This window comes from Mus caroli, chromosome 8 (assembly GCF_900094665.2).
Source record: "Mus caroli chromosome 8, CAROLI_EIJ_v1.1, whole genome shotgun sequence".
Classification (NCBI taxonomy): Eukaryota; Metazoa; Chordata; class Mammalia; order Rodentia; family Muridae; genus Mus; species Mus caroli.
The window spans coordinates 102084565-102096298 of NC_034577.1; the positions used below are offsets into that span (position 1 = coordinate 102084565).

Consider the following 11734-nt stretch of genomic DNA (forward strand, 5'->3'; position numbering starts at 1 on the left):
AAAAAAAAAAAAAAATTCAGAGCCAGGCATGGTACCACAAATCTGTAATCCTGGCCCTTAGGATGCCGAGGCTAGAGAAATGCTGTGCATTCAAGTCCAGCCTCAGTCATAGAGCAAGACCCTGCAAACAAAAACAAATGAATGAATGACCAACCTAAGAGAAATTAAACTAGAGTAAAATGTCACTAGCAGTTCTCACTCCTGTGTCATGGACTGAATCCAGTACTCCTAAAGTCATCTATCCTTGTCCTTGTCACCAGTACCTCAAAGAGGGATCTTATCTGAAAATGGGGTTACTGCAGATACCACTAGTTCCGTGTACCCTAATCCAATGTTACTGGGCCCATATAAAAAGGGGGTGCCCAGGGCTAAGGAGTGACAGAGCACTTGCCTCAAGTGTTTATGGCTGTGAGATAGATCCCCAGCAGTTTCAATCAATCAATCAATCAATCAATCAGTGGAAGAAGGACTGCTATATAGGAGAATGCCATGTGAAGTGATGGCAGAGATCTGGGAAAAATTGTTAAAACTCAAGAAATACCAAAAACTGCCAAGCAAACCACTAGGCGTCAGGGGAGAGATCTGGAATAAGATCTTTCTACAAGCTCCCAGAAGCAACACTTGATCTTCTCCAATCTCCTGAGCCTTGAAGCAATAAGCAGCAGTGGATTGGATGATGTTTTTTGAGAAACAGTCTTACTTTGTAGCTCTAGCTGGTCTCTACCTCTGCCTCTCCTGGGAGCACAGGCCTACGCACCCGGCAGCTATTATGACTAAACAGTAAACCTTTGTGGTGCTTCGTTAGAAGCTAGAGGAGACCAGCAAATGGACACCTTGGCGTGAGAGCACTAGAACAGCGTGGAGGAGGGCCTTGTGCTTTTTTATACTTTGAGTTGTTGATTTTTGCTTGTTTATTTCTGAGATAAGGTTTTGCTATGTCCTAGAGGAGGAGGGATCTAAAAAACCAACACTCCTCCTGACCATTGGAATCACAGATGGGAGCCACAATGCCTGAACCCAGTCATAGTTCAAAAGATTCAAGCACCAAACAGGAGAACAATAGTGATTTTGTTTTTAAGGCATCATTAGCCTTCTAATTTCTAATTCCAGGGCTGACATGTGCCGCATGACTCTAGCATGACAGTCCCACTGCTTGCTGCCATGACGAGGAACCTAGTCTGTAGTTACCAGTGACTCACCATTGGTGTCTGCTTTGACTTTCTCTTCCTTGATCTGCAAACTGCTCATCTGAGTAAGAATAAAAGAAAACAGTAAGCCAAAGACCCAACCAAGGAAGGCAGCGGGATGCCTCGTGAGAGGTTAGCAGACACTACTGCAGAGCTGGCTGGGGAGCTGGTTTGTTCTACTCAATACAGAAGCACCAAGGGCCCGGGCATAACCATCTCATGTTTCCTTCCTCAGCAGCAGAAGCAGAGGAGGTGGGCATGGGTTAATCATGATGCTATGGGGACACAGCAGAAAAAAGCTTCAAACATTTGCTTTTCTTCTAACTTACACTTTTTCTAGAATGTCTCCAAGGTTCTGTTTGCTTGTCTGGGTTTGTGAAACCAGGGTCAAACCCAGGGCACAAAACAAACTGGATAAGTGTGCTGCCACTATGCCATGTCCCAACCTCTTTAACCCCAAACTTAAATAACAGCAAGTTATCTATCCTGCCTACCCAACCAAACACCTGAATGTAAGTTAGTTTAAAATGCATCATAAGCTGAGGGCAGTTAAACAGGCCTTTATCGATAACAGTACTTGAGAGATGGAGGCAGGAAGATCAGAAGTTGAGGATCATGATGAGACTTATGAATTTCACAGTCATAGTCATAGGTATCATAATAACATATAACTAACTGCTCAGAGTGTGGTCTGAAGGTGGGATGACAATCTTGACTGTCAACTTGATGGTACGTACAATGGAAGGCAAACTCCTGAAAGGTTAACCTGAGGTAGGAAGACCTACACTGAAATTTGGGCAGCACCTTTCCCAGTCCAGGACTGAATGAGGACTGAATGAAGAAGCAGCAGCAGCTCTCTCCTTCTGACTTGAGGATACGGCGTGCTTTCCAGCACCATGCCTTCCACCATTACAGACCATGTGCCCTTCTTAAACCGGGAGCCAAAAATACTATTGGGGGGTGGGGGGCACATTCCTATGACAGGGCTCTCTGTATAGCCTTGGATGTTCTAGAACTCACCAGGTAGACCAGGCTGGCCTCAAACTCAGATATCCACCTGCCTCTGCCTCCTCAGTGCTGGACTAAAGGCGTGCGTCACAACTCTTAAACTCTTGTTCTTGTCCTGGATTTGTATCTTGTGTCAACAAAGACAAAAGCAACTACGACAAATGATTTATGTTCCCAGCCCTGGGTCTGTCCCCAAGATCCCTAAGTTAACATCGTGGGTTACTGGTTTAGAGACAGGGTCTTTGTGCATAGATCTGGCTGTCCTTGAACTCAAGAGATCACCTGCTTCAGCTTCCCAAGTGCTGAAATTAAAAGTGTGAACCAACACACCTGTACTGGTGTGCTGGTACTCTTCCTAGAGTCACTGTACTGATCTCAGACTTGCTGTACTTTGACAGTGGTATTGTTCCCCACCCCCACCTGCCCTCTCTGACTGACCTACTGTAAGTCTTTGAGAAATGGAGATGCACACTCTCATGTGTACTACTGACTTTCCTATTGCTGTGACGAAACAGCATAACCAGGACAACTTACAGAAGACTTCACTTGGGCTTGTGGTTCTAGAGTTATTCTAGGGATAAGAGTCCACGATGGAGAGCAAAGGCATGGCGACTGGGACCAGACGCTGAAGGCTTGAATCTTTAACTGTATCGAAATAAGGCAATTTCTGTTCACAAAGTCTGCCTCCAGGGACATACTTCCTCCAACAAAGCCAAAGCTCCTAAGACTCCCCAAACAGCAGCACCAACCGGGGACCAAGTGTTAAAATGTCTAAGTCTATGGGGAACATCTCATCTAAACCTCCACAACAGTAAGAGAGTTTAGGAACCAGGTTTTCTAGAGAAAAAGCAGGTGAGCACAATTTCTCCTTTAATGGGAGAGAGGTCATGAGAAAGCAGGCAGACCTGGGGAGGCATCACACAGCAGAACTTATCATTGGTTGGTTAGTCCTCATTTATACACATGGATCAGCAGAAATATACAACTGGAATGGTCTGAACATTTAAGATCATCTGGAGTTTCCTAATTCAACCACATTAATTAAAGTAGCCTCCAGAAGGCCTGATGAAAGAAAAAAAAAAAAACAAACAAACCAAGTCCATTAAACCATGATTGGTTACAAATGTGTTAACACACAGCTCTCTCTTGACTGGCTAGCCAAAGAATATCAAAAAGCAAGAATTTGTTAGCGTTTACTAAGCTGCTGGGAAGAAATGCTGGTAGACAAGCATGCCTGTCTTGAGAGTGAAGAGTAACCCATAGCTAGGAACAGCCAACCAATAAACAGCCTGGCATCCTTTGTTCTGGATTCACTGGCCACGCACAGACCCTGATGATTAATCCTGCCTCTCTGGACAGGAAATGTTCACAACTCTATGTGGTGAACGGCATGTGCACGCTGGGGTGATGGTGGTGAGGCTTATCTCAAGGAGGTTACAACAGCTTCCTGATAAGCAGAATGGTTAGAACAAATCAAGGATGTTTAAGTAGTTCTGGTGACAGTCCTCTCATAATGAGATTAGGGGCATACATTTTTTTTAAACCCCTGTAGTGCTAGGGTTTCCAACCCCGGACCTTATTCAGGCTAGGCAAGGGTGATTTACAAAACTAACTCCCCAGTTTTTGGCAGTACATTTTTAAAAGCCAAAAATATGGTGGTCCTCTCCTGCGATTCCAGCTAAGACAGGAAGATTACTGGATTCCAGGGGTTTGAAGCCAGTCTGGACATCAAAGTGAGATCCTCTTCTCAAAACATGTAATTATATATCCTCTTCTCAAAACATGTAATTACACCAGGCATGGTGGCACACGCCTGTAGTCCCAGCACTCAGGAGGCAGAGGCAGGTGAGTCTCTGAGTCTACAGAGCAAATTCCAAGATACCCAGGGCTACACACAGAATTAAATTGAAGAAAAAAAAAATTCAGTCACTATGTCTTAGGAATAATCACTAGATTTGAAACTTCAGATGGGGCTCATAAGATGGCCTGACAAACTGGAGGAAGAGAACCTGCCCTCACAAGTTACCTCCTGACCTCCACACGTGAATGCAGCACATCCATGTTCAAAATACGAGGATATACACAAAGCAAATCCAAATAACTTTTAAAAACAAAGAATAAGGAGAGCTTCTTAAGAAAATCGACTGCTCATTCTTCAGCTGAATTGGTTTAAGAGTTAAGAGAGCTCGCTGCTGTTGCGGAGGGGCCAGGGTTGGGTTCTTAGCGCCACATGGTGGCTCACAACAGTTTGTAATTCCCAGTTCCAGGGGGATCTAAAACCCTCTTCTAACATATGTAGGCTCAAGTGTGGTGCATAGATACGAACAGGCAAAACACCCATACACACACATAGAAAACATAAGATATTAAAAGAAAGTATTTGAGGCGACCCCGAGGTAAATAGTGAAGCCAGTTGGGCTGTGTCAAAAACACAGGCAGCAAAGCTGTAACTCATACACTTAAGAGGAGGAGGAGATAGGGATGCAGGAGCTCTCAAGGCCAGACTCAGCTAATTAGCAAGTCAGAGGCCAACCTGGGCTACACCGTCTCGAACCCACCAACGCACCCCTCCAAAAACACACAAACAATCTAACAAAAACTATACGTCACTTAAAATAGCAACTAGACAGTTTGCCTTTGTTGCTAAGTGAAGCATTAACACAAACAAAACCCGTTATTCTGGCGAGCTACAAACTTAACCGCTTGGCAGTTAAGCATGAATGTGGGGCTGTTAGGTGAAAGGCAGCATAAACTCACTCAAAAACTATCCCTCAACAACGAAAAAAAAAGAGAATTTTATGTTGCCATTTCTTGTAAGAGGTCAAGAGAAGGGCCAGTTTGGGGCCTCACACACTTAATGAAGAGTGTCACCGCGGGAGCAACTTTTCAGTCCAAACTCGGATAAGAAGCTTGCTGCGGGTTTTCTTCGCTGTCGGAGCAAATCCGCCGCGCTAAGTGATCGCCCACAGCAAACTCCAGCGGGCGCGGGCCGGCCCGGCTCCGAGATCCCCGTGCTGGAAACCACGTCCGCCTCAGTCCCCTAATCCCCGCCAGGCCACTGACCGACTTGACAGCGGCTTCCTGCTCGTCCACCGCCAGCGCCCAGGAGTCGGTGGCCATGGTTCCGAGGCGAGCCGACCTGCAGAGATGCTCCGCGCCCCGCCAACACCAGCGCCGAACGCCAGCCCGCGCCAAGTGCCACTCACACGGAGCGGAAAAAGACCCGCGCGGAGTTGACGTCAGTTCCTGCCCCTCGCGTCCGTCTTCCACCCGCGCTCCGCCCCCAGGAAGATAAGCGTGCGGAGCTTAGCACTTTAAGGTCCTGCGTCGCTTATCTCTGAATTTGAGGCCGGCCTCATCTACTGAGAGAGTTCCAGGACCGCCAGGGCCACACAGAGAAACCCTGTCTCGAAATGCTAAAAAGAGGACGGGAAAAAAAAAAAAAAAAAAAAATTCCATCTCGCCAGGTGCGATCTGATTGAGTTAACGTCCTAGAGCTCTGCAGAGAGTTACTTAGTACTCGCCCCATCGCTTCATTTCATAACTAAAATACTTCCCCATTTTTTGGTTTTGAAACAAGGTGTCTTGTTTTAAAACAAGGCTACCTTGAACTCGGTTTCCTCCTTAATAATCTCCAACACCTAGATTACAAGGGATCGAACGCTCTCAAGAGAGATGGCTCAGCGGTTAAGAGCACTGACTGTTCTTCCGAAGGTCCTGAGTTCAAATCCCAGCAACCACATGGTGGCTTACAACCATCCATAATGACATCTGACACCCTCTACTGGTGTGTCTGAAGACAGCTACAGTGTAGTTACATATAAATAATAAATATTAAAAAAAGAAGAAGAAGAACGCTCTCTAGTGGCCTATGCGGTCGCAGACACACATGCGGATACACACAACTAAGAATGAAATGATCTAAGCATAGGTGGCACAGGCCTTTAATCTCAGAACTTGGTGGCCAGAGCAAATTCCAGAACAACTAGGGTTACACAGAGGAAACCCTGTCTCAAAAAACAAACGATTTTTGCCTGGAATTGCCAAATTCTTGGAAACAGAGTTAGACCTAGTCTCCTTAACTGCCAATTTGAAGCTTGTCATGGAATCAACCTAGCCTTCTCACACCCAGCTGGCTTGCTTCCTTTCCTAACCTTTTCTTCCTTCCTTCCTTCCTTCCTTCCTTCCTTCCTTCCTTCCTTCCTCCTTCCTTCCTTCCTTCTGGCCTGGAACTCTCAATGTAGAACAGGATAGTGTTGAACTTTCAGAAATTCTGCTACTTCTGCCTCCCGAGTGTTGGGATTACGGGCATGTACCACGACTCCTGCATTTAATGAATTTAAAAAATTCTTTCATACCACCTGCATCCACTGTGAGGTTGATTTCTGGAGGTGTCGGCTGAAAGCCCAAGTGGAACAATGAATCGACTCAGCTATTGTTGGAAACAACCCTGGGTAATACCTTACCTTCTGCCAGAACATTCGTTTCCAGCCCACAGCTAGCCTGCACACCTCAAAGGGAGTACACCCACAATGACTCCTTTTTCCACACCAGAGGCTAAAGAGAAGGCACTTTCTGATAGTTCCCACCAAACAGCCTGCACTTAGACAAGTTCTGACTCAGCTGTACATGACCACATGACCTAACATCTACACTCCATTTTAGCCAGGAGGCCTAGAAGTGTTGCTAAGTTAACATTTTCAGAAACCCCTCATTCTGAACTGAGCATGGTCAAATATGCCTTTAATCCCAGCACTCGAGAGACAGGTAAGCAAATCTCTAAGTTTGAGGCCAGCCTGGGCTACAGGGTGAATTTCAGGACAGCCAGGGCTACACAGAGAAACCCTGTCTACAAAGCAAAACAAGTAACAAACAAAACCCCCATTATACACAATTTATTTTAATCATTTAGTTCTCTGCAACACTTATGTCATCTCTATTTCCCAGTTCACAAAACTCATGGTCCAGAAGTTAATTCTAACATCAATAAACCTAAACAAGGCTGGGGAGATGGCTCAGTGGTTAGGAGCACTGACTGCTCTTCCAGTGGTTCTGAGTTCAATTCCCAGCAACCACATGATGGCTCACAACCATCTGTAATGGGATGGGATGCCCTCTTCTGATGTGTCTGAAGACAGCTACCCTGTACTCATTTACATAAAACAATTCTTTAAAAAAAATAGGCCTAACCAACTTGCAAATCTGGCCTCTGATTTTAGGGCAACTCAGTTCTACAGCACAAACCCAAAACCTGGGAGAGGAAGTGGCTGGCTTTCTTCACCCCAACCAACTCAGTAAGTATGCATCTTAGAACATTGTTGGCATCTGACTAGCCAAAGCCTAATGAGCCAACCAATTACTGGAGGCCAATGGCCTTTTCTGGACACTGCTCCTGGGCCTACAACTGCTGCTGCATCACCTGCTGGGTGGACGGAACTGTCACCTTTTCCTCATCTGTGAGGCATTTTGTTTTCATCACAGAGTCCCAGATTCACCATTGGATACTCTATCCATGGTGTCTCTCCACCGCTGGATTACCCTGCAGTCTATCTACGCTGGGGCACAATAGCTGGTGCTCGAGTCAGGGAGGGAGCAAATCAGTAAGTGAATTTTCTGCTTCTTTACACTGCAGATGCCCCTACATGCCGTAAGCAACAGGATGGCAAGGGACAACGAGATGGTATAAAGATTCAGAAAATAAAGGAGGGATTATATCAGGTACTAGAATAACTGTGTAGCTTTTCAAATGATTATATAAAGGAAGCTGGGCACAGTGGCACCACCTTTAATCCCACAATTGAGAGGCAGAGGCAGACAGATCTCTATGAATTTGAGGCCAGCCTGGTCTACATAGTTACTTCCAGGCCAGTAAAGGCTACAATCAATCAATAAACAAACAAATAAATAAAAGTATAAAGGGTGGAGATGTAGCTGAGTCATCACAGAGCACTTGCCCAGCCTAAGGGATGCCGGAGTTTGATTCCCAGCAGAAAGTTAACTGTATGAGAAAATGATTGTGAAGCATTTTCTCAAGGTTAAACGTTTGAAGACACATTAACACAGAACAGTTCTTTGCAACCCTGCTGTTGCAATCTCAGAGTTCAGTAGTAAAGACATACTTGCCTGGAGTACAAGGGAGAACATACACTAAAGCAGCAGTTCTGGGGGCTGGAGAGATGGCTCAGCAGTCTACTCTTCCAGAGTTCTTAGTTCAGTTCCTAGCGGTTGCTCACAACCATCTATACTGGGATCTATCTGATGCCCTCTTCCGGCATGCAGGTTTACATACAGATAGCACACTCATATACATAAATCTTTAAAAATAAATAAATAAAAGCAGTTCTAAAATGGCATGAGACAAATATGTTAAGAGTGTGGGGGCCTGGAACCAAAGTCTAGGCCTCTGACTATGGGGGAGTTGAAGGGCAATTCACATAGCCTCTCTGTGCTTGTTTCTCTATCCATGAAACAAGGATCATAACACATTTGCTGTGAAGAGAGGATGTGTTCATTTATGGTAGGCCACCTAAGTCTGCCTACTGAAAACTAGGATTAAAGCCATGCATTGGCACATCTGACATGCCACTGTTTTGAGACTTGTGACACAGCAGGGGACTTGGTATTTTATCGGGTTGGGGCAGGGAGCAAGATCCACGCTGAATCCCAGGTTTCTAACTCGAGCATAGGCAACTGTCATGGCATTTTGTGAGGTCAAGCTGGAGGAGAGACTCAAGAGCAGGACTCAGGGTTTGGGTTGGCGGTGTTTGCTGGGCTCCGTGTTGTTGATAACACAACTAGAAACCACCCCAGCTACAAGCCTATCCCAAAATTCAACAATCAGGTGTTGGGATAGATTTGGGGGTTTTCTAGCAAACAGACCCATAGGATTGAACAAAGTTGCCTGTGGCAGAGAAGAGGAATTGCCCAAGAAGGCATGAGGAGGTGAATAAAAGCGTCAAGGAGCCTGAGGTGTGGTCAGATGTGCCAGTGGCAAACGTTTGAGTGGCACTAGTTCCTTCAGGAAGTACTGCTAATACTGCTGAGAAATCAAATATGAGTAGAAACCTCCACCATTCCGGGGATCCAATGTCCCCTGCTGGCCTCCACAGACACCGTGTGTGGTGCTTTGAATAAGCTTTGGCCCCATAGACCCATGTTTGAATACTTGGCCTTAGGGAGCAGTTCTGTCAGGAGGTGTGCCACTGTGTAGGAGGCTTTGAGGCCTCCTGTGCTCAGGCTCCACCCAGTGCAGATGAGACCCTCCTCCTGGATGCCTGCAGAAGACAGCTTTCTACTGGCTACCTTCAGATCAAGATGCAGAACTGTCATCTCCTCCAGCACTGTGTCTGCCTGGATGCTGCCATGCTTCACACCATGATGATAATGGACTGAACCCCTGAAACTATGAGCCAGCCCCAATTAAATGAGTTACTTTGGTTAATTGTTTCTTCACAGCAATGGAAACTCAAAGACACTGGACAAAGTTAATGCAGACAAAATACCCATACACATTTTAAAAAATATATTTATTTAAAAAGACGAGCAAGTCTTAAAAAATAAAATCTGTGTGTGACTATGCACCATTGCCCCACTAATGAGGTCTAAGGACAACTCCCTGAGGCTAGCTAGTTTTCTCCTACCTTTAGGAACTGGACCTGCAATAACCAGTCATCTCACTAGCCACATCTTGGTAATTTCTACGCATACTTAGCAGCTACTGCTGTCAGATAGCAAAATGAACTAAACACATACACACATACAAAACCCAAACCAAAACAAACAAACAAACAAACAAACAAACAAGCAGGCTTAATTGGCCACGTGACTTGACATGTTCCTTCCACAGTAAAGGAGAGGCGTGCCCTCAGGGAATCGTACAATAACTTACACTCAGTAGGCTGTTCTTAAGTTGAAGAATTGGAATGGCAAAAACACACTGAGCAACAGCAGTCTTGTAGGGAAAGCTATTTCTTACCTTGGCAAAAGCTAGCCGCTCAAAAAGCCAAAGATCTGCTCTCTCACCCTCGTCTCTCTGTCCATTCACTGGAGCTAAGGCAGAGGGGAGACATGGTTCATTTGGACAGCAGGCATGTCAGGCAGCGCGGTAAAGCTGGGCCTAATCTTTTCATTTTACACAGTCCAGACCTCTGTAGCCCTACCAGTACTCTAAAGGTTCAACCATCAGCCCTGCAAGTGTTAAGATTACAGCTGTGTGCCACCACACCTTCCTCCACCTTCCAGCCATTCCCCACTTCATGACTGAAACTACGACAAGAACAGCCACTCCCCTGCCCCATCAGACTCTAAAGCCAAGACAGTCTGGAGGCCAAGAAAAGCATGGGTCTGCATCTTCACACTAGGGTTCCAAGCTGTTCTGGGAAAGCCCTATCTCAGCTAAGGGTAAGAAAAGCAGTGTATGTGCTTCAGCATACGTTTCTTGGGTTAATTTCGTGCACCAGGGTCCTTTATAGAAGACACCATAACAGTCACACAACAAAGCACAGGATATTTACTCTCAAGCACAGAAGCAAAGCCATGTAAACTTGCAATGAGTTTCAATGAGTCTAGTGTCTCTAAAAGAGGATCAAGAGAAACTTGAGAGTCCATGAAGCCTTCAGCATTACCTCGAGTGGTGTGGGCAGAGGAGGCAGGCAGTCCAGTTCCCTCCTCCAACAACAGAAAGCCAATTTTGCTGCACTGATTTCAGAATTCCTCATCCTGCTGCTAATGCTCTAACGTTGATGTCTCCCTCCAGGCCTGCAGGCCCACCCGTCCTCAGACTACTCAGCCCTGGCTATTCCGTCACAGCAGGACACTGGACTGTGAAACAGTCAAAATTTAGTTGCCAGGTCATAGTGGCTCCTGCTTAGAATCCTAGCACTCAGGAGGCTGAGGTAGAATTGCTTTGATTTCCAGGCCAGTCTGTGTTAAACAGTGAGACCCTACACCAAGCACAATAAAAACAGCAGCAGCAGCAGCAGCATTTTATCCTGTGAACCAACTTTCCCACACAGGGCCACCTTAGCTGTGTTCCCAGCGTATCTCTTTCACCCTTGTCATCTTGACTAACACAGCTAAGGCTGGCCTGTTTCTAAGTAACCCAGGCTGGCTTTGAACTAAGCAATACTGTCTCAGCCTCCTGAGTGCTGCAATTGTAAGAAAGGACCACTGTACCCAATACATTTTATTCTTTTCCTTTCTGAGACAGGGCTTGCTGTAGGCCAGGCTAGCCTCAACTTCTCTTTGTACCTGAGGATGAGTCCTTTCCTTGCAAATCCTGTCATGAGCCTGCTTCCTCACACACAAACCCCACTCCTTTATTCAACATTCTCTGGCCTCTGGAACTCTTATACCAGTCTCGGACACTGATTCTGTAAGAAATAGGAAAGATCTATCTCCAGGTGGAATGCCCTGACCCAGCCTCTTATTGCCTAGGTTAGCTTTGAACTCCTGAACTTCCTGCTTTCATATCACAAATGCCAAGATTATAGGCATGAACTACCATGTTGAGATTGTTTTTTGTTTTGTTTTGTTTTATT

At 45.7% G+C, this 11734-nt stretch overlaps 1 protein-coding gene across 1 annotated transcript in view; it reads right to left on the minus strand.

Annotated features, from left to right (window-relative positions):
* LOC110299970 (ATP-dependent RNA helicase DDX19A) overlaps nucleotides 1-5409 on the minus strand; it is a 21318-nt gene extending 15909 nt beyond the window's left edge. Inside the window, exons 1-2 of the mRNA XM_021169953.1 lie at nucleotides 5259-5409; nucleotides 1200-1248 (exon numbers count right to left, since the gene is read on the minus strand). Of these exons, the coding sequence (XP_021025612.1) occupies nucleotides 1200-1248; nucleotides 5259-5315 (106 nt within the window). The 5' untranslated portion in view covers nucleotides 5316-5409. The remainder of the gene's footprint in view (nucleotides 1-1199; nucleotides 1249-5258) is intronic.
* Nucleotides 5410-11734: the final 6325 nt, after the last annotated feature.